At 38.6% G+C, this 21,260-nt stretch overlaps 1 protein-coding gene across 1 annotated transcript in view; it reads left to right on the top strand.

The window, feature by feature from the left end:
• The window catches only part of RAD23B (RAD23 homolog B, nucleotide excision repair protein), a 38,714-nt gene that overhangs the window by 12,020 nt on the left and 5,434 nt on the right, over positions 1–21,260 (top strand). Inside the window, exons 2-6 of the mRNA XM_080363163.1 lie at positions 3,526–3,607; positions 6,371–6,450; positions 8,213–8,460; positions 11,897–11,952; positions 15,847–15,974. Coding sequence (XP_080219289.1) covers positions 3,526–3,607; positions 6,371–6,450; positions 8,213–8,460; positions 11,897–11,952; positions 15,847–15,974 — 594 coding nt within the window. The remainder of the gene's footprint in view (positions 1–3,525; positions 3,608–6,370; positions 6,451–8,212; positions 8,461–11,896; positions 11,953–15,846; positions 15,975–21,260) is intronic.

Raw genomic sequence — 21,260 nt, 5'->3', positions numbered from 1 at the left:
CCAGCAGGACAGGCAAACAGAACAGGGCACAGCAGTTCCCATGGAAGTGTGTGCAGGAAGGGCATCATCACCCTACCAGCTCAAGGTGTGTGTTCAGTTGATGGTCATCACGCTCTCAGAAGGAGCTTGGCTATGGTATCCACTTGGCAGAAAGCTGTGTCCGCTGCACTGCCCAGAATGGATGTGGCAACCTGGACAGCTCCCATGAAAATCTGCAGCCATCCAGATCTCAGACTGCAGGGGGTGCCAGAGCATTTCATAGAATCATAGAATTTCACAAGTGATGAATGGCAGTAGTGAAAACAGCTGTGAGATGTGACCAGGTAGATGCTCCGCTCAGCCTGGTTGCAGAGCCACAAGAGGAAGTAGAAAGGTTAAGGGAGCATCAGGGAGTCTGAGGAAGAGATAGAGTAGTAGAACTATGCTCTGCCCTCCCCGAGACACAAACAGGAACAGCCAACAGAAAAAAAAATAAAAAACTCAAGGGGTCCCAGTATCCTCCCTCCACCAGGCAGAAGGCAATACCTTAAAGGAAAGAGTGCTTCGAGACAAATCCACACTTCAAGCAGCAGACAAACACACTCCTTACTCACCTTACCTTCCCAGATGCGTCTGTACAAATGTGTGAGGCTCTGCATGTGGAAGGTCGGTCAATGGATGATATGGATGATGGTCCATCTACACCAGATGTGTTGCCACAGTCAGAAAGGCCTACCACCTGTATCACAACCACCTCCACAAGGAAGACAGGTTATAGTTGGAGGTAACTCCCTTCTGAGTGGAACAGGGGGTCCAATGTGCCAAACAGACTCTCCACTTAGGGAAGTCTGCAGCCTCTCTGGGGCCTGGGTTAAGGACATCACTAGAAAACTTCCTAGACTGGTAAGGCCTTCAGACTATTACACATTATTGCTCTTCTGTGTGGGGGTGGCAGTGAAGCAGCAACACATAATCCAAAGGCAATCAAGAGAGACTTCAGGGCCTTGGGCTGGTTGGTAAAGGAATATGGAGCACTGGTAGTTTTTTTCCTCTCTCCTTCCAGTTGTGGGAAATGACATCGGAAAAAACAGGTGGACCCATTCATTCTGGCTCCGTGGCTGGTGTTGCTGTCACAGTTTGGGGCTTTCTGATAATGGGATGGTCTGCACAGTACAAGACCTGCTGGCATCATATGGGATTAATGTTTCTCAAAGTGGGAAGAGGGTCTTTGCTTACGAGCTACTGGACTCATTGACAGCGCTTAAAACTATTAGGTTGGGGCAAAAGTAATTGCAGGTTCGGACTGTGAATTTTAAATCTGTCTAACTAGGCTCACACACATCTTTATTAAACAAAATAGGAGCCATTATAGTCAACACATTTTTTATAATGAGAAATAAGTTTGTTTATTCCTGTAGTGTAAAAATCCATGCTTTGGGATTTGACAAAGCCTTGGAAAGCATTTTCTGCATCCTGCTTGTCGTGGAAGCATTTTTCCTGCAAAAAGTTGTCAAGGTGCTTGAAGAATTGGTAGCCAGTTGGTGAGAGGTCAGGTGAATATGGCAGATGAGGCAAAGCTTCATAGCCCAATTTGTTCAACTTTTGAAATGTTGGTTGTGCAACATGTGGTTGGGCATTGTCGTGGAGAAGAATTGTGCCCTTTCTGCTGACCAGTGCCGGTTGCAGGTATTTTTGGTGCATCTCTTTGATTTGCTGAGTGTACTTCTCAGAGGTAAGGGTTTCACAGGTATTCAGAAAGCTGTAGTGCAGGGGTGTCAAACTCGTTTTCACCGGGGGCCATATCAGAGTTTTAGATTTCAAGGACATACTCCTTAAAAATAAATGTAAATCCAGGGATAGAACAGTGTGCATGATAATGATGATACTATCAGCAAATTATTATTAAAATAAGTAAAGGTTTTGCTCTGTCTGAAGACTTGTGGATGGCAGTGAGCTGCTGTTAGTTTTGCTGGAGAATAGCAACTGGCTGTATAGAGACTGATTCTGAAGCTTTTGGCAGGTGCTGGGATGCCACACATAATAAGAATACCAAGACCATCTTTCCTCTATCTGCCGAGTTAAAAAGGATTTAGCATCCTATTTTGGTGTAGTCCCATAGAGTGAAGTCATATCTTGTGTTCTGTTTCCTTCTGTGCCTAGTGATTTAATTGCCTGCCTCTAAAATGAGGTTTGATTCTGCAGACCTTCTCTGCTGGGTCATGAAGCCTGGTGAAACAAACACTCCTTTTCATGTATCTGACTGAAAAGATGCAGCTTCATTGTGAGTGTAAAGTTTGGTTTGTCCCTTTTGGACCAAACTGAGAGGATTAGCCTGGTAAAGAGATAAATAAAGAAACACAGAAATAACATGTGAGGGGAAGAGCAAGAAGAAGCGAGGGAACCAGTGAAGGAAAAGGGTAACAAAAAGGTCTAAGACATAATTAACAGAAGAATGAAGTGAATCCAGGAAGTATGACCAGAATGTGAAGTGGCAGACATTTGAATTATACTGAGAATCACAAAGCTCAACTTCTCAATAAATATTTGGCACCTAAAAATACTGTTTCAGTGTATTTACTACTTAAGCGACCTTAACAGTGAGCTACAGCTTTAAAAATTAACAGAAAATGGTAATACTAAAGCTACTTGTGGCACACGTAGTTGCTGGCCTGATGTAAGCTGTCAAGGTAAACACATTTTTACATGCTTAGCTGGTTAAATAGCTAGATATACGCATCTCAATTGCAGCATTTCATGAAAAATGTTTATGAATATTAGGAACAAAAACTGTAAAAAGATGGAGTAAGTCTTAAATCATGGTTTCAACTGGATCAGTGCAGAAATGCTTCTACAGGGACATCTTTTATCTCCTCAGCATAGTGTTATGAAGTCTTTCTGAAGAATATGGGCATTCTGATATATGACAACTAACATAGTGTCATTTGATCTATTGTATCTGGTGCTCTGAAAGCATGGTCTGCATAAGCCAGTAAAAAAGGCAAAACGCTTTCATGTATAGGCTTGAAGTTGCTATGCAAAGCTCCAAAAAATATGGGGGAGGGAAGAGTTTAAAACTACTCCTGTAGAATGAACAATTGGACAGTTTGCAGAAGTTTCTGTATATTAAGGCTTCATATCATACAAGTGAGTTAAATTGAATGTCATGGTGACCTTACCAAAAAAACAGGCATTCCTTTCTGAAAAAAGCTGTCAGCTGTGTATAGCACATGTACCCCCTGCATTCAGAGAAGGAATAGGGAGGGCAAATGTGTCAGTAGGTAACAGCATTTTTTTGCCCAAATTTCTCATTTTTTCACTGTGTTGTAAACTCAGAGACTCCTCATGGGGAAATTTGATTTTTTGAGAGAATATTTGGGGCAGGAATGTGTTGCTCTGTAAGCAGTTACAATGAAGTCATTGGAAGACTGATGTACTTGACACAAGATATGGCTGAAGACTAATTTTTAGTATTAAAACTTAGAACTAATTGTACTTAATTAAGTTTGTATTGTTCAGCTTTTTCATAAGACTATTTCTGTGCTTTAGGTGAAGGCACTGAAGGAGAAGATTGAATCAGAAAGGGGGAAAGATGCCTTTCCAGTAGCTGGCCAAAAACTAATTTATGCAGGTAATGGATATTTTTTATGTTCTTTGATGTGAATGTCTTCTAAAGATTTGAAGTATAGAAACAAAAATGGGTTTAAAAAGCAAACAAACCAACCAACCCAAACCAACCGAAACCAAACCAAACAAAAAATAACAACAACAAAACAACAAACACAAAACCAAATAAACAACAAACCTTGTTGTCAAAGGGAACTCTTAATTTTGAATCAGAATTTTTCAGGTTTTAATACATGTCTCTGTTGTTATCTTTGCTTTCCTAGCACAATATGCTGTCAGCTTTAGTCCTGGGTGGAACATAGAAAGAGCTTTTGTTACAAGAAATCAAGATTTATGTAGCTTATGTATCTTGTTCTGGATTAACTTTTGTCTTTTGTTTAGCTGATGCTGTGTATAGCTGAAGCGTTCCTGTGTGTACCTCAGAGAATTAAAAAATCAGATTATTTCTTTTGTATTGACAAAATAAACCCACCACCAAATCCTTGCTAAACAAAGATAGTTTCAATACTTCCATAAGCTCTGTCATCAGAAACATGTATTATGTACTAGCAAAAAGCAGATTAATGTCAGATCAAGACATTAAGTTATTTTAATTGAGGTAATGTTTGATTATTTATTTATTTATTTCACACACACACACACACACACACACACACACACACACTTTTTACTTTTTGTTTTTGTTTTTTTTTTTGGTTTTTTTTTTTTTTTTTTGTTTTTGTTTTTGTTTTCTTCCTGGCTGATCTATTCTGGCAGTAGTACACAGATCCAGTTTTTTGTTCTCATTTCATGTCAGAACTTAAAACATTCTATTCTAATACCCCCTGTAGTGCTTTTCTTCTCCCAAACAGCGCTTGAAGGAAATTTACGTGGTCTTTTTACTTCTTCAGTATTCTGCTTTGTAAACAGTATTGATTTTCCACTTCTAATAAGCTAAAGCCACTAATCGCAGTAGAAAGATACTAATGGAAGAGAAGTGCAGAGTCAGTTCCATGTTTGTACAGACTCCTCGGGACCATGTTTCGTAGCAAGTTTTATGGCCCTTATACTTCTAGTGGATTCAATGCACATCAAGAACATGAAGGTATAAGTTGCATGTATAATAAAGAAACAGTAAGGCAGAAGGCCTTGTGCAATATGTGTAATTGCGTAGCCCTCTTAATACTATGTTTCTGTGATTAAAAAAAAACAAGAGTTGCATAAGATCATATGATGTTACTTGAGTATTTTCAGAAGCCAAAATTTATCTGCAGCTTTGTAAGGTAAGATTTAGACTAGAAGAATGTCCAGTCATTGGTTGTATTTTTTCTTGGACAAGAGATATAACAAGAGTATATTGATGAAATTTTTACTTTGATTAAAATGGGCTTTAGAATTTTCATGGTCTGGTAAAGCAGAGTGATATCCCAACTGAACCTGATAAAAGTACATAATTTGTTATCAAAAATACTTTTTTTTTAAAAAGGTTATGCTAATCAGTGGTGAGGTATATCTGTTGTGTTGTCATCTGTAGTAGGGTAAAGTCTAGAAACCCTGAGTGGTGTTTCCTGAGAAGACAGGATTTGCAAGTTTCTTCCCCAAAATGCCTATAAATCAGAAAACTGTAAGTAAACCTGTGTAGGTTCTGAGTCAGAAGCTGCACCATCTGCTGCAGGTATTGCTACTACAGTACATATAATAAGTATCTGAGTATTTGACCTGCAAGACTGGTGGAACCAGTGTAGAGTAGGACAGTGCCACCTCATTTGTGTTCCATGTGCCGTAAGGTAAATGCATTGCTTGATTTCCTTGCAATCATCAGGATAAGGATGTGTCCTGCTAGTTACAGTTCAATGCTGTGTTCCACTAGCACTGAGAATGATTGTGAAAATGTGTAACTTCCTTTTGAAATAGGGAAGCAGTTCGTGGCAGGTCTTCTGAAAACAAATCAATTAAAATAATAAAATACTTCCTCAAAATTCTGTAATAGAGGTGGGTGCTCTAAAACTTCTGATTTGTGGTACTGCCTCTAAATCAGCTTATCCTAAAAGAAATGGAAGTCTATGTGGTTTAAAGTGTTTCTGAGTTCTTATGAGGCAAATCTACCTTCCCACAGTACCATCACTGATCATGAAACATAAGAAGTGAAAGTATAATAAACGTTTCTGGTTTTCTCTCTCTTTTTTTTTTTTTTTTTTTTGGTGTTTAATCTGTATGTCAAGGTAGAAGGATATATAGTGATTCTAGCTTTTTCTAATGCTTTACTCTTATTTAAAGAAGAGATTACAGTTGCAAAGTCACAAACTTATATAATGCAGATAAACTTAGTTTGTGGCAGGGAGGTTTAAATAGTTCATATGAACGGCAAACAGAAGATCAGTGGGAAGGAATTTTCTTACTGTGTCTAGGAGCAGGCATATTTTTTTCAGTTAAGGTTATTGTATGCTAAGCCTTTCCTCTAAATTACTTGTATCTGTGTTAAAGGTCCAATAAATCTTTCTCTAGATTTAATGCTTCTGTTTTAAATGTTTTGAAGCATCTCAACACTTAAGGCAACAGCGTTCCAGCTAACTGGTACTGTGGACATCATAGGAAGAAAATGACTTGTAGCTCTACTGCTAACACTTAATAGCCAAAACACTTTTTGTAGGATTATTAATGTTTATAAATCTGTATAAAATGTGTTTTTATGTAATTTTTCTAACTGTGTTTATGTGAGGGAGTTCTAAGACCATCTAATAATCTGGTAAATAACAACTTATAATTTTGTATCTGTTCAATTTGCCAGGTAAAATCCTTAATGATGATACTGCTCTTAAAGAATACAAAATAGATGAGAAGAACTTTGTGGTGGTTATGGTGACAAAAGTGAGTAGTCCTTATTTTTGAAAAGGAAATTGCATTGATTTCAGTCTTTTTTTTCATTATGATGAATGATTGTATATGCTTATCCTTAAAACCAGTGGAATTTAATCATGTGAAGGTTTGGGTCAATGATAAAAATACTTGAGATAATGAGATACTGCTTCACAGTCCTAGTTTGCTTATGCTGGTTGCTGTTCTGTGGTGTTTATGACAAAGAAAAGAATTTGCAATGGCTGATTTTACAGTTTCTTCTTTCTTGTTTTTCTGCATTATTTTTCCCAGTGATACGATTAAAAGGAAGAAGGGAACCTAGATAGTTTGTCACTGAACCCCCTATGTGGAACTCTTCCAGTTTTGCCAGGTTGCTTTTCAAAACTCATGGCTGTTTCTTTTGTCAAGCTCAACAGCTTAAACCAATAGAGAGGGGATACATAATGCCAGTCAGCAAACTTGTGAGTTTTGAATGACTGTAATGTCAAATTAAAGAGAATGACTGTGACATGTATTGAAGTATATTTCCTCTTAACTGGTCACCAGATTGCTTCTGGGGATCAAGCCACTGATTTTTCTAGGCATTCCAGACCCTTGGGTTATGAATAAACTGGCTTTTCATCTGTCTTGAGACATGAAGTAAATTTTGGAGTTACAGGTCCTCCTTCTGACAAAAAAACCCCTGTGTTCAGTTGCCCTTCACTTCTTTCTGCTATTGGCTTCTTAGATCTCTGTTTGGACATAACTGTTCCTACTCTCCTGCACAAACAGCGTTCTAGTCTGTGGTTCACATGGAGAAAAGGCATTTATCAGTACAAGAAAACAAGTGCAGTTGGGATTTCAGAGTACAACTTTCATTTTGTTTGTAGCAGAAGAAATGCAGACCTCCATTAAGAACTGCTAAATGCACTGCCTTCTTAGATTAAAGGACCTGTGTCTTGCATTTGGGTATCTCTGCAGTGTTATGGTCTCTTTGATAAAGTCTTTAAGCTCAGTTTCCTTTTCCTTGACTCTTTTGTGGATAAGACATGCCTTGTCATGTAAGCACATATAATTGGATTAATACTTCATGCAAGCAAAATTCATGTTTCCAGTAGAGATGTGAAGATTAAATGACAATTATATGGAAGTATTACCCACTCTAAATCTGCTGCTGTAGATTTGGTAGTCCTTGATTCTGCTGGATTTTTGGTGCTCTCTATAGAACTCAAAGTCTGTGAATGCTATTTATGTAGTGCTTTTAATGTAAAGAATAAGTAAGTAAAACTTGATGCAGGTTAAGTTTAAATTTTTCAGCATCTCATTTTCCAGCAAATAGCATTCATAATGAAATGTGATGTCTGTCTTTATCACTTTTTTCCAATTTCAAGTGGTGAGAAAACCTTATGCTTTTTATGCCTGTCAGATATCTTTTGAAAACTGTTTTAATTTCTTCTGAAAAATCCACTTTTGTAAAACACATTATTGTTTTCATATTTAGAGTACTGCAGTCTGTAAATATTTAGATCTTAACTTTGCATTTGACTTCATGTTCAAATAATGTGACTACTTAGGTGTCTAAGTAAGTACTTCAGTGACAGTATCAGTTGCCTGTTTAAACACAAAACAAGGCATTTTAGATTTAATATCTTGCAATGTTTTGATGTTATGCTTGATGTTGAAGGGGCGATGTCAAACACAAATGGTCTTAACAGACATAAATCAATGTGTTGACCATAGAAATCATGGGTTTAGGAGCTTTGTGCTGTATGTGAATTCTGTTGTCCTCCTATAGCCCAAAGCAGCAGCTGGAGCGACTCAGCAGTCAAATGCTACTAGTGCTGTTAGCTCGACAACTGCAGCTGCTGTGCCAGTCACTGCACCGGTCCCTACTGCTGCTCCTGTGCCAGATCCTGTTCCTCCACCACCAGCACCAGATGAAGTTGCTTGTGAATCTGCACCTGTGAGTGCTCCTCAAGAAGAGAAGCCAGCAGAAAAAACACCTGAGGCACCAGCTGCTATCAGCCCATCTTCAACTGAGAGGTATGAATGAGACTCCAAAAATTACTTCCCTGTCCATTTCTGTTGCTTCTAGTTTTGATTTGAATTTTCCATTACAGTGTTAGTCCAATCATTGTCTCAATTCTACATAATTTTTCTTCATTCTTAACTGTAACTGCAGTCTCTGGCTCAAGTGTAACATTACTGATGGTAAGAAGTGCCCCTCCCCACTTAGACTTTCTCCTGTGGGAAGTGTGGTCTTGGAACTAAACCTGTGGAGTGGAAATTTAAATGACACAGGACTTGTACTCCCATTAGGGATTTCAGAATCCCTGTGCTACAAGTTATCTTTTCAGACGGAGGATATTCACCTCTGTGGGGACCTACTGTTCCCAGAGGTCTTTTAAGACTTCAGAGGGATGTGTCCTGTCCTGTTCATAGACCTCTGATTATGTTTTGATTCATATTGGTTAGATTGGAACCATAAGTTTTTTTATTGCTGTAAGAGTCTCTTAATTTCTGGAAAGAGATTTTTCCTCCAAAATGTAGGCTATCGCATTGCTCTTAACCATGTAATGTCTTAAAGCAACAAGCTTATTTGTTCTGAATGCTCCTTGGCCCATCTGCAGATAGTTGTAGGAATTGGAATGTCTTTTAACCTCAGTTCTCTACATTTAAGAAAATAAAATGGAAGCTAGAGATTTCAACGGTGTTGTATACTGTGGCCTTTTTTGCTCACTTTAAATTGCTTATGGGATAAAAAGGCTAACTGTAATGTAATGGCCCTTGAAGTGCTGCAAAGCATCAAATCTTCATTTTTCATACACTGGTTTTCAGTTATTTGTGTGTTATTTATATGAATACTGGTGCACGAGACATTGATTTTTGAGGTGGTTGTATTTAAACACCATCAAATATTGATTTGATTATAAACTTAACTTCCAGTTGCCTAATATCTTCAAGATGTCATCACAAATCTCTTGCACTAAGTACCCTAATTGATTTAATTTTGCAATTCTCAGAAACGGACATATTTTTAAAATGGAATACAAATAAAGCTTCATTTATCAGTCAAATAACTTAGATTTTTTTTGTTTTAATATTCATGGGTTGGTTTCTTTTGCTGCCCACTTTGTCCAGTAGGTTCAAATATTAGATTAAATCTTTGATACTGAAACAGTGCTTTCCGGGTTTTCCATGTACAGATTGCAGTGTTATAAAACTGCAGTAAGGAAACCTCAGTGTACATAAAATAAACCAAGAGAACTATTTAACAAATACATTGTTGTTTCCACCTGCCTTGATTTCAGTGAGTAGTGCTTGTTTCTGATTTGCTTTTGAAGTTAAATTACTAAGGCTGGTGAAGATTTATTGAGGGTTGACCAGACAATCTGGTGTCCCATTTTGCCTTTGATGTTTTTTTAGTTGTAAATTTTAATAATGATAGATACTAGTGAAGCATTCTTGTTGGAACAAATTTTTTCTTTCATAAAAAGATACATCTTTGTAAATGCCTTGTTAGATTTTTTTTCCTAGTGACATCTTCTGAAAGCTGATGCAGATTAAGCTGATGATCTTTCATTTACTGATAGGAGCTGCCAACTCTGTCAGCCTGATAGATGCAAGCCTGCTGCAGCTCCCAGTCCCCAGGTCTATCAAGTATTAAGATTGAACATGTATTCCCAGTACATACACGCAATATGCGTATACCTGTTGATGATCAGCTGCATGGGTCAACAGAGGCAGGAAGAAAACAGCACTCAAGCAACCATACAGCACCAACATGCACATCCTGTTCACTTCAGGCTACTCAAGGCAGAGCCCACTAGTGCAAAATGCCTGTGTACAAACATGCAAATGAACAATATTAGTTTCTCCAGCAGCTAGACTTAGACAGTCTATTCAGAGAAACTGGCCCCCAGATCTCAGGTCTCCCAGGTTTTTGGTACCTGGGCATGTGACTGCCTGAGTCCTGCCCCCCTTGTCCATTTGCTGATAACTCAGATTCCCTTTGCACGCATATACACATGCACACACACAGAGGATCCATCCAGGAACTGGCTGTAAATATGCACTAAAACAGGTACCTAGTTTGCAAATTCCCCAGTCTCCCACTTGCTTCATTCATGGACACATGGGCAGGTTTCTACACCAGCTGGTTGAGGCCCATGACCTTACCAGTAGCTGACCCCCAGACCCTCATTCTCTTCAGCAGCAGACTCTGATTTACAATTCAATAACTGGCTCTCAAGAGTCTTACCCTGCTTGCTGGTGATTACATGTAGGCCACACACAATATGTCCACATTCGAGTCTCTTCAATTGCCAAACCCCCAGGCGTGTGGACTCCTGTGGCCCCTTCTCCAGTTGCTGGCACTGAGACTTCCACAGCATCTGGTCTCTGCAGTTGCTGGCTCCACAGACACGTGGATCTCTGTAACTCACATGGTTCCCTGTCCAGTTGTGGGCACTTAAACTTCCATACACACACATGCATGTAGAACAGAGAGATTCCCCACCATGAAAAATAGTTAGACATGGAATTTATTTAAAGTCAGGATGCATTTGTGCTCAGGTGCATGTCATGGTCAGGCAAGTGTTGTTTACATGTGACTGGCCTCTTTTTTTCCTCTTTTCACTCTCCTTACCCATGCCTTTCATCTACAGGGTGCCTTGATGCTTCCTTTTCCCTGCTTTTGAGTCTTCCCTTAGATATCCCATGATAAGTTTTGCACAATCTCCAGACATTTTTTCCTGGCACCCTGTGGTGAGTTGCACCACTCTGTAGGTAGTAATACCCTTGATCTTGTAAGGCAACATGGATACCCTCTCCCGTTGACCCATCAGGGTGTCACCCTGAGACCTAGGGGCTGATACCTTAAGCTGCAGCCCTGGGACGAGCCAGGAAAGGGGCACCCTTGGCTCTGACTGAGTTAACTGGGGTTCTTCTGCCTGGAGTTGTGCCTCTGTGTTCCTTGGTGTTCATGGAGGTGAGCCTTTAATTCTGTAATTTAACACTTTGATAACTTGAGATGGAGTAAGTGCAAATGTTAGCGGTTTATATTCCTGGGAAAGCAGGATACTGAGATTTTAATGAATCCTTGAGTCCTCATTGAGGTCAAACTGGTGACTGTGGGGAAGCAGTTAGTGAGACTGCTGTGTGCTTTCGAAAATCTACCTTATGCTTCCACCTTTTAAAACATTCAAGCAAGCAGATGGCTAATCCATGAGCAGATGGGCAAGAGCCAAACTATTGGGGGGCAAGGGGGGAAGGTTGGCCTTGTGTTAAAAATGGTAGCATTGTAAGTTTGTAAAATCTGGTCTCACTATTAGACCAAAGAGATCTCTTTGGAAAGCTTTGTTGGTTTTTTAGAAACAAAAAGGGCTATTAGAGTTACAGCTGCTGCTGCTTTTTTTGAAAAAAACAGGAAGTTTTCCAAAGTTTTGTAATTACCATTGCACTTGTCTTCATCTTACAGTACAACAGGTGATACATCTCGATCAAATCTTTTTGAGGATGCTATAAGTGCACTTGGTAAGTGGAGTGTTTTTTTAATGTAGACATTATTTTGGTGCAGCAGAAACAAATGGTGGATTAGCAGATGTTGACATTCTCTTCTGTATCTGTCATTGTTACAGTTATAATTGAAGTACTCTAAGACCTGAAGTTGCTATCTTAGAACCAGCATCGAGAACTTCTTTACTGAAGAATATTTCGGTTCATGTATTTTTATTGTGTGAAAGGAAGATTGTTGTCATTCCTAGTTTTTTTTCCCTTTTCCCCTAATTTCTCTTCTAACTATACAATTTGAAGTGTCTTGAATAGAAGACTGGACCTAAATATGTATATACTTTTCACATTTACTTCCCAGTGTGCAGGTCTGATAAATGGCTGCCTTTCTAATGCGCTCATTCCAGCTTTGACGGTACTGTCTTTTGACACATTCAGATTAGATAAATTCACCGAATCTGCTGCTGTCTGGGTTGAGGAATGAATGTCTCCATGTACTTAATTCACTTTTCTTTTGACAGTTTAAATGTCTTTGTTTCATAGTGGAGTAGGCAGAGGAAGAACAATAGGAAGTTCTGCCCCTCGTTTATGCTTATTCTGATAGCTATGAAATTACTAGGCAAACCCACAGCTCCTTACTCTTACTTAAACTATAACGGAGAGGTGGGGTTTTTATTTGTGTTATCTCTGTAACATTAAGCTGCAACTTGGTACAAAAAGTTAAAGTAGTTAAAGAGTTTAACTTAATTTTTTGTGTAGGAGTATGTTGATATTGGAGGCAGGTGTTGTGATTAAGCAACCCAAGGTGATTTAGGAGCAGTAGTAATATTTTACATGTATTGGTGGTAGCAACCAGGTTTAATCTGGTTTAACTGCAGCTCAGGTTTTAGAACAGACATACTGGTTTAGGATGAGGAAATGTATGAGCTGAAATAGGTGATACATTCTGTAGGGGGTAGCTAGTCAAGTTCTGTTACATTTTTGAAGTGACTGCTGCTACCAGAGGTGCTGCAAGTTTCATCAGCCATTCATTATACCTTAGTGGCTGAGATGTAGTCATCACAAATACTTACATTACACTAGAGGTGTAGTTACATTTATAGGAGTAGTTACATTTATGATGTCCTAAAATAACATTCTGCCCTTTGAAGGCAACCGTGAGGCTGATGTGGCCCCCCGTGAAAATGAGTTGAACACCCCTGTATTAACACAGTAACGAGCAACAGTTTGAGTTAAGCTAGTAGTCTTGATTCACGTATCTTTTGAATTGAAAACAAAAACATATATCTCCTTTCAGTGTAGCATCACCTCACTATCATCTTATATGAAAGTTCTTTGGTATCTGATATAGTAAACCCATGTGTCCCAAACAGTTTGGAAATTATACGTATTGAATGTCATGTCCTGGGTGAGCATACTGCAAGGGTTATATGCCAAAATTTTTTTAAAGGCAATAGACATGAACTCTATGGTTCTTTTTCTTCATAAACTGTCTTGAAAGGAATTTGCTTGCACAAATTCATGTAGTATGTTTTTACATCCTAAGTAGGGTCCCAGGCATGTTCTTACTGTGGCTTCTCAGTTACATTGCCTGAAGATAATTGGCTTCACTTTAAAAATGGGGATTGATTTCTACTAAATTGCTTTTGTTTTCAGTTAGATACACTGACTGAAAGCCAATGTGGTTTTGTGTGCTACATGAAGTTCTGCACATCTTGCCATTCCTGTGCAACAGTATCTTTCACTGGAGCAACCTAAGCTTTCTTCAGAGTGGAGGACAAGAATTATTGTGGGGAGTGCAATGGGCTGACTTTGAAAGTTAATCCAACTTTAAAATGTTATCTGAAGATGAAAGCAAAGAGCAGAGCAGATGAACTTTGACCTCACAAATGTTTCCAGTAGCACTATGCAGAGATAGGCCTGACTCTATATTATGACATGGCAGGTGTGCAATTCCTGAATTACTATTCTTGGTCTTGCTTTTGCATGACTTATGTAAGTAGACCGTATTTGGAGTACATGTGCCTAAATTCCCAGTAATTCTGTTTCCTTCTTTGTCATTTAATTACGGCTTATATAGCAGTCTGTCCAGAGCAAGTCAACCTAATTGTATCTTTGTTTTTTTCTGTAACAAATGTCATACTCTTCTAGCTTATAACCTAACTTATTAGAGCACTACAGAAATGTTTTTCTAACTATTTAGATCAAAATATGTTGTGCCTGCTGTTTACCTTTATTAGTTTGTTACCAGTAGTATGGATAAACTAGTGCGGTGTAAGAACATGAGCAGTAAGTTTAACAAAATCACTGTGTTGGAACAATTGTTGGCTTGACTTTCTTGCTTCTCTGAAGGCATGTGCAGAAATACCTGTCTTTAGAGCCAGGTGAGGTTTTTTTATGTCCTCTAAAAAATGAAAGTAGATGTAAAATGATTGATGTTGTATATGAAGACATAAACTTAGCATTCCTAAAATTCAGATTGACACTATTATTTTGATATCTGAACAATAAATACTCAAATTAGTCAAGGGTTGTAAATCCATTATTTATCATTAAGGTTAATGCACAAGGATCCTTGGGCTTGGGCTGTTTTATTATTTGTTCTTGAGGATATTGCCCTCAGTCATACATGCACTGATTCTTTAGAAGCATTCTTTAAAAAACAAGCAATGTGGTTTTGTTAATTTTGGCGTGAGTTAAACACCTTTCTAAACGAATAAAACTCTGTCTTTTCTTTGGTTCTTTTAATTGTGACTTACCTAACAGAGTAGCTTTAGCAGTATTTGTTCCCTTTACTTCTTTTAATGTTAGTTTTTATGGTGACTATTAATTATTTAACTCTTCTGCCACTAACTTGCTAGTGTTAGAGAGTCAGTATCAGTGTTCTACTGAGATTAGGAGTTCCACTGAAATCTCCTTCTTTTATTCAAGGAAGGAGAAGGTATTTTAATGCCTGTGGGTTTTTTCCCCTGTTTTTGCACAGCAAGGTAACCTTTAAGATGTTGCTCAGATACGATTTATGATAGAATAGTTTGGTTTTTTTAATTATTATTAAACGTGCTGTCTACTTTTGAGGAAGGGAAATAAAATGGATTGTGAAGAGATAGTAATTTTCCCTACAATACCATTAGTATAGGGATCAGTTGTCCTTAAATTGCTTCATATATAGTGTGTGTACCCTTTTGATGATTGCAGGTGTGGGCCCGTTCTTTTATGCTGTGAGAGGTGAGAGATTTTAAGTGATAGATGTCTAGTCAACTTTACATGAATTAAATGAGCTTACTTGTTCTCCTAAGCTCCCATGGAGGTCTAGATGGCTTCTCTAGATGTAACATTAGGTCTTCTGCCTGACTTGAATTGGTCCATGTTAAGTTGCTTAAGTGACTTAGATCATCGTCACCAGCATGTAGCAATATACAGTTGTAACTTGGTCATCATTATTTGTCATCTTTCTAACCATAGCATAGTGTAAAGTTTCTTAAGGAAAGCCTCAATGGCCAACAGTTTCACAGGCAGATTTTTGCCTGGAAAGCTTAATTTCCAAACTTACACTGCAGGACACTTTTCTTGATTACATCAGGAATTGAATATTACCTGTGAGGATACTCTTCACCTTAGATGAAAATGTAGAGAGGGAATATTATTTCAATTATGAGTACAGAGGTGTCACAAGTGCTGCCTTTTTCTATAAAGTTTGCGTTGTGTTCATTACTGTCTGCTGTTCCAATCAAATGCATAATGAAACCACCAGAGTATATTTGGAATTAAAGCAACAGAATCATGGCAAGTTTAATATGAGCTATTCTTAATTCCTCAGTGAATGACTCAGATTTGGGTAGAAGTGAAATTTATCCAATGCGACTTTTTTGGTGCTTTTTTTGGCTTATTCGCTTAAAATGGTGGTCATGTTACTTCTAGTGACAGGTCAGTCCTATGAGAATATGGTGACTGAGATCATGTCAATGGGCTATGAACGCGAGCAAGTAATTGCGGCGCTGAGAGCCAGCTTCAACAATCCTGACAGAGCGGTGGAATACCTTTTAATGGTGAGCAATTTATTTTACCGACACCTTGTTTTCTCACTTTCTGTTTTGTCCTCACTAAAGAATAGTTATAACTGTGATTTACTTGTTATTTTTAATATTATCCAATTGGTGAGAGTAATACGTGTTCATAGAGGAAAACCATCTCTAAGCAGAGCATCTGGAAGGCTGAGATTTGGATTTGGAGGGTCATAATATGTTCCAGGAAATACTGAAGTCATCCCTAACTACTTCTGTCACTTTGTTGATTTATATGGATATGTATGTAAACTATGTCCAGTTACAGTGATAGTTTTAACTGCCAGTAGCTGGCTCAAGGAATGAATTTGAGTCACATGTTAGTGACAGCATTAGCTGTATTTTTTTACTAGTATCTGTAACATCACAAAGGCTATTTTAAGTTTCACTTCATTGTTTCTACTAATAATGCACAGTGTTCTTAATAATATACTTTCCAAACAGACAGATTTAAAACTTTTTTGAAGTGTGCTTAGTTTAACTGGTGTTTTGGAGAAGAAACAGTTTCTTATTTGACAGATACAGTTTGAAGGGGGAAATGAACATCATTGGAGTAAGAGAAAAAAGAAGAGTAGCTGCACTTGAATGGAAATCTTGTGAATTGTTTTACGGGCTTTTTTGATTACTTCTTATTGTATACCTTCATCTAATAGGTGAATTGTAAACACCAGAGAATCTGTCTAGAAGCTCGTTGCTCCATCAGTATTTCAGGTGCATTTTTCACTCTAGCATACCATTTTTTTCTGCTGATGCAGCTTTTGCTTGTTCCAAATCTGAACTTTATTAATTTTATTAAAATCGTGGAGTCAGGTATCTTGAAACAAAATATATATGGAATGAATTTCTGATAGACTCATAAGAAAACAGCGTTTTTACTTCTAGTCATGAAACATTTCTTGTTAATGAAGTTTTTCTTCAGTAGTTAAAACTACAAGTCACTGATGTGGTTGCTACTTACAGTAGTGATCCCAAGACTTTGTAACCTGCAGTTTCTAAACAGGCAACAAATGTTCTGAATACATAAATGTAGAAAGTTCAGTTCTCATCTAGTATTAGATGAGAACAACTACCTGAAAGGAGGTTGTAGCATGGAGGGTGTTGGTCTCTTCTCTCAAGAAGCAAGTGATAGGACAAGAAGAAATGGCCTCAAGTTGCCCCAGAGGAGGCTGAGATTGGATATTAGGAAACATTTATTCACACAAAGAGTTGTCAGGCCGTGGAACAGGCTGCTGAGAGAAGTGGTTGAGTCAGCATCCCTGGAGATGTTTAAAAGATGCATAGGGGAGGTTCTTAGGTCATAGTTTAGTGCCAGTGTTAACAGTTGAAGACCCTGAGGGTTTCTTTCAGCCAAAATGATTCTTTGTTTAGGCCACTGAAAGGTGATAAGTATTGTCTTGCCCTTAGGGTGAATGCAGTAGTTCCAGTTTGTCGGCCTTAAGTGTGGAACCTCAAACATCTGGAATCCCAAACTTTTGTTTTTCATGCCTTAAAAGCATTGATTTTACTATTCATTTAGTCTGTACATATACCATAAATCCAGTGCATCCTGTAAGTTTTGGGCTTGCTTTATGTGTGCCAATCATGTACTGTGTGCAGAGCTTGTACACTCTGCTATTTCCCTGCTATAGCTTATTCCTGTTCAGGAAGTCTTGAATAGAAATAGAGAATCCCTATGATGAAGTTCAACATGTGGCACTTGCCAAATGATTAAGTCTGACTGGTCTCAGCAGTTCCTTTCTACTCTTTCAGTAGGTCCTGTGTTTAATATGGATCCTTCTGTTTTAGAGGCTGGTCCCTGTCTGTGTTGTGTTATCCTTTACTGAGAATATGTTTTATCCTTTACTGAGAATATATTTTCTTTCTTTAAATGAGATTGAAAGGGGAAAGGGGGCAGTAGCAGGCAGGTCGGTGATGAACTGTGGAATGGCACACCAAAGCTTGAGAAGATGCATGACAGTGAGATTCTTCATACTGTGCATTGCCAGCCAGGCGAGGGAGGTGATTGTCCCTCTCTACTCTGCACTGGTGCGGCCTCACCTGGAGCACTGTGTGCAGTTCTGGGCAACACAGGATAAAAAGGATATAAAGCTACTGGAGAGTGTCCAGAGGAGGGCTGCAAAGTTGCTGAAAGGTTTAGAGAGGAGGCTGTATGAGGAGTGGCTAAAATCACTGGGTTTGTTCATCCTGGAGGAGGTTAATGGGAGACCTCATGGCGGCTGCAGCTTCCTCACAAGAGGAGGAGGATGGGCAGGCGCTGAGCTCTTCTCTCTGGTGACCAGTGACAGAACCCCAGGGAATGTCAGGAAGATGTGCCAGGGGAGGTTTGGGTTGGACATTAGGAAAAGGTTCTTCACCCAGAGAGTGGTGGAGCACTGGAACAGGCTCCTCAGGGAGGTGTCACGGCCCCAAGCCTGATGGTGTCCAGAAAGTGACTGGACAAGCCCTCAGACATATGGTGTGAACTGTGGGGTTGTCCTGTGCAGGAACAGGATTTGGACTCAGTGATCCTTGTGGGTCCGTTCCAACTCAGGACATTCTATAATTCTGTAGTAGCTGGCAGACTTCTCTTGTCCTTCTAGAAGAATCCTGTTACTGAAAATGGTCTTTTTAATTGTTCTTGATCTGCTGTGATCTGAACATATTCCTTACTATCCTGCTGCATTAAAAAAATTTATCTTTAGTTAATAGTGGTCCATTGACAACACTGTTCTTTGACCCTCTGTGTGCCTCCAAGCCATAATTGATGCTATCTTTTATGTAATCTGCAGTGTAGGATTAGGATGTTGAGAGCTGTAAATCTATACCATTGTCCTGGTTTAAAGGATGAGTACACCAAGGGCACCTGTGAAGTGTTGGAAAGAAAATATCGAGAGAGTGCGGTTAAAGTGTAACTGTGTCTTCAGTGAGCCCTGAAATTTCCACTTGTTGTCCATGGTTCAGAGGACTAGCTGTTCAGTTTTCATGGCTGAGAATCTAGACGTAATCCTATGTATTTGAGCTGTGGTCACAGAAGGAGGTCTTGATTCCAGAAGGCACTGTTTCTTTTTCTTTACCCCATACTCAACTTTGAAGCATTTAAATTCAGATCTCGCTTTGACCCGACGTTTTTTAGCCCTTCATTAGGAAGGAGTCGTGCCTTTCCTTCAACAACCACATGATTCATTGCAGCCTCTTAGTTAGAAACTTTTTAGGAAATACCTCTGTACCCTGAAGGTAGTCAAACACTGAACAGGCTTCCTAGAGAGGTGGTCGATGCCCCAAGCCTGTCAGTGTTTCAGAGGCATTTGCCAATGCCCTTAGTGACAAGCTTTAACTATTGGTCAACCCTGGAGTGGTCAGGCAGTTGGACTAGATGATCATTGTACGTCCCTTCCAACTGGAACTATTCTGTTCTAAATGTGTACATTCCTTGTGCTGGGCTTCATGTGAATATTACCCTATGGAGAACAGTGTCAGCTAAAAACTGCTCTGGAGCTCATTTAAACTGTGAGGAGTTGTTTAATCCACCATAAGAAAAAAAATGGCCTTTTTGCTGTCCAAGGAATGTTTACAATCAAAATTAATTTTACGTGAATTGATATATCATGCTTTATTCTGTTGGATAGTTCTATGGACAGGGTGTGTACACCTCACTAGTCTCATCTGATTATAGTTGTACACAGTCTCGGTTATTTGGAGAGTGATACTTCAAGGTTATATTTAAAACTTAAGATGATTTTCAAGATGACAATTTGTCTCTAAGTAAATTTCATTAACTAGTTTCCATAGTGTTTCCATTCGAGAGCAAACTTAAGGTTTAAAAAGTATACGCTGTTTGGTCTGGGCACAGATTGCAGTGATAACACCTGCCTGTGAACAGACAAAATCAATCAGTGATTTCATAAGACTAACCCAAGATCCTATATTATACTTAAATTCCCAGAAATGACTGATTTAATGGGAAAAGGTATTTAAGCAGTGCACTGATAAGAGAGTTACCTCAGAATTATGTAGTGAGTGAAGTTTTCTTCCCCCTCTCTGGAGGGAGGGATGTGTAGCAAGCTAACCAAGCCATGTAATGGTAATGAAGTATGCGACAGGAAAAAATTGCATTTATTCCTGTCAGTGGCTTGAAAGTGGACTTGGTTATTAGGTGATTTATAATCTGACATACATCTTACCTCACGGTAGGGCAAAGTTTTGCCTGAAGCACTGTCTAGTTCTCCTTTTTTGGAAGAGGCCTTTTATATTAGCTGTTTTTATATTAGCTTTTATATTAGCTATTCATCCTTTTTGTTCAGCTATAGTGATGAACATCTCATGTGAAGAACAAGTAGGAGTAGGATTTTTAATCTGTGTTACCTCCTAGTGATTTCTGTGGTAGGTTTGCCAAACCTTTTTGTTATCTGGTTACACTGAAATTCTGTGATTATTTCCACCTATCCTGTTCCTTACATTTTGTGGTTTACAAACTGAAGAGTGCCCAGGCCAAGCTGCCTAAGCTTCTAGGCTTCAGGGAGGATGGTGGAAAGGATGAACTTGGTGCAGGAGCTCAGTGACAGTAAGGAAAACATGGTCTGGGTGGGAAGTTTGAAGGATTTCCATACAGGAGAGAAGTAATAGACTAAGTAAGGTCTCGTAGGTATAACCCACATTGTAATTTATTATAATTGTTCTTTTTTAGATGTGTCCTCCTAAGCAATTAGTTCCTATATAAAGTTGTTTACACATGGAAAATAAACAAAATGCAAGTTAACTGTTTTTTAACCTGCTAAAATTTGATTACATACAAGCCTTTTCACACTCGAGATAGAGTAAACGACAGTTGCTGTCATGTTACGTTGACGAAAGAGGTCCAAAGAGCCTTAGTCTTATATCTCAATTTCTTCCCAGATTGTATGGCATCTATAATCTCACTGTTAGCATTGTGTACCACAATTCTGTTGCTGCAATGTAACTTTATTTGCTTAACACTGTAACATATTGTAACACTATATTTAGTTTAACTTTTTCACTCCTGTCAGATATCTTAGAACAGGATTCAAAGCAAGTAATTGTTGATGGAGTGAAATGTATTTTAAACTGGTGCAGTGCGTGCTTTACTACCTCACTATACAAGCTACGTACTTTTCTTCTCAAAAAATAAACTACTCTTTCACAGTATTCTCTTCCAGTTGCAAATGTACACATATCACAACATCCTGCTTTGTATTTGCAGTGAAAGCATTAATGTTTTTTCTTCATTCTGAAAACTACATAATATGTGTAGTAAAACAAATATCTTTTAGCATT

The sequence above is a fragment of the Nesoenas mayeri genome (assembly GCF_963082525.1).
Source record: "Nesoenas mayeri genome assembly, chromosome: Z".
Taxonomy (NCBI): Eukaryota; Metazoa; Chordata; class Aves; order Columbiformes; family Columbidae; genus Nesoenas; species Nesoenas mayeri.
This window is presented reverse-complemented; position numbering and strand designations above follow the sequence as displayed.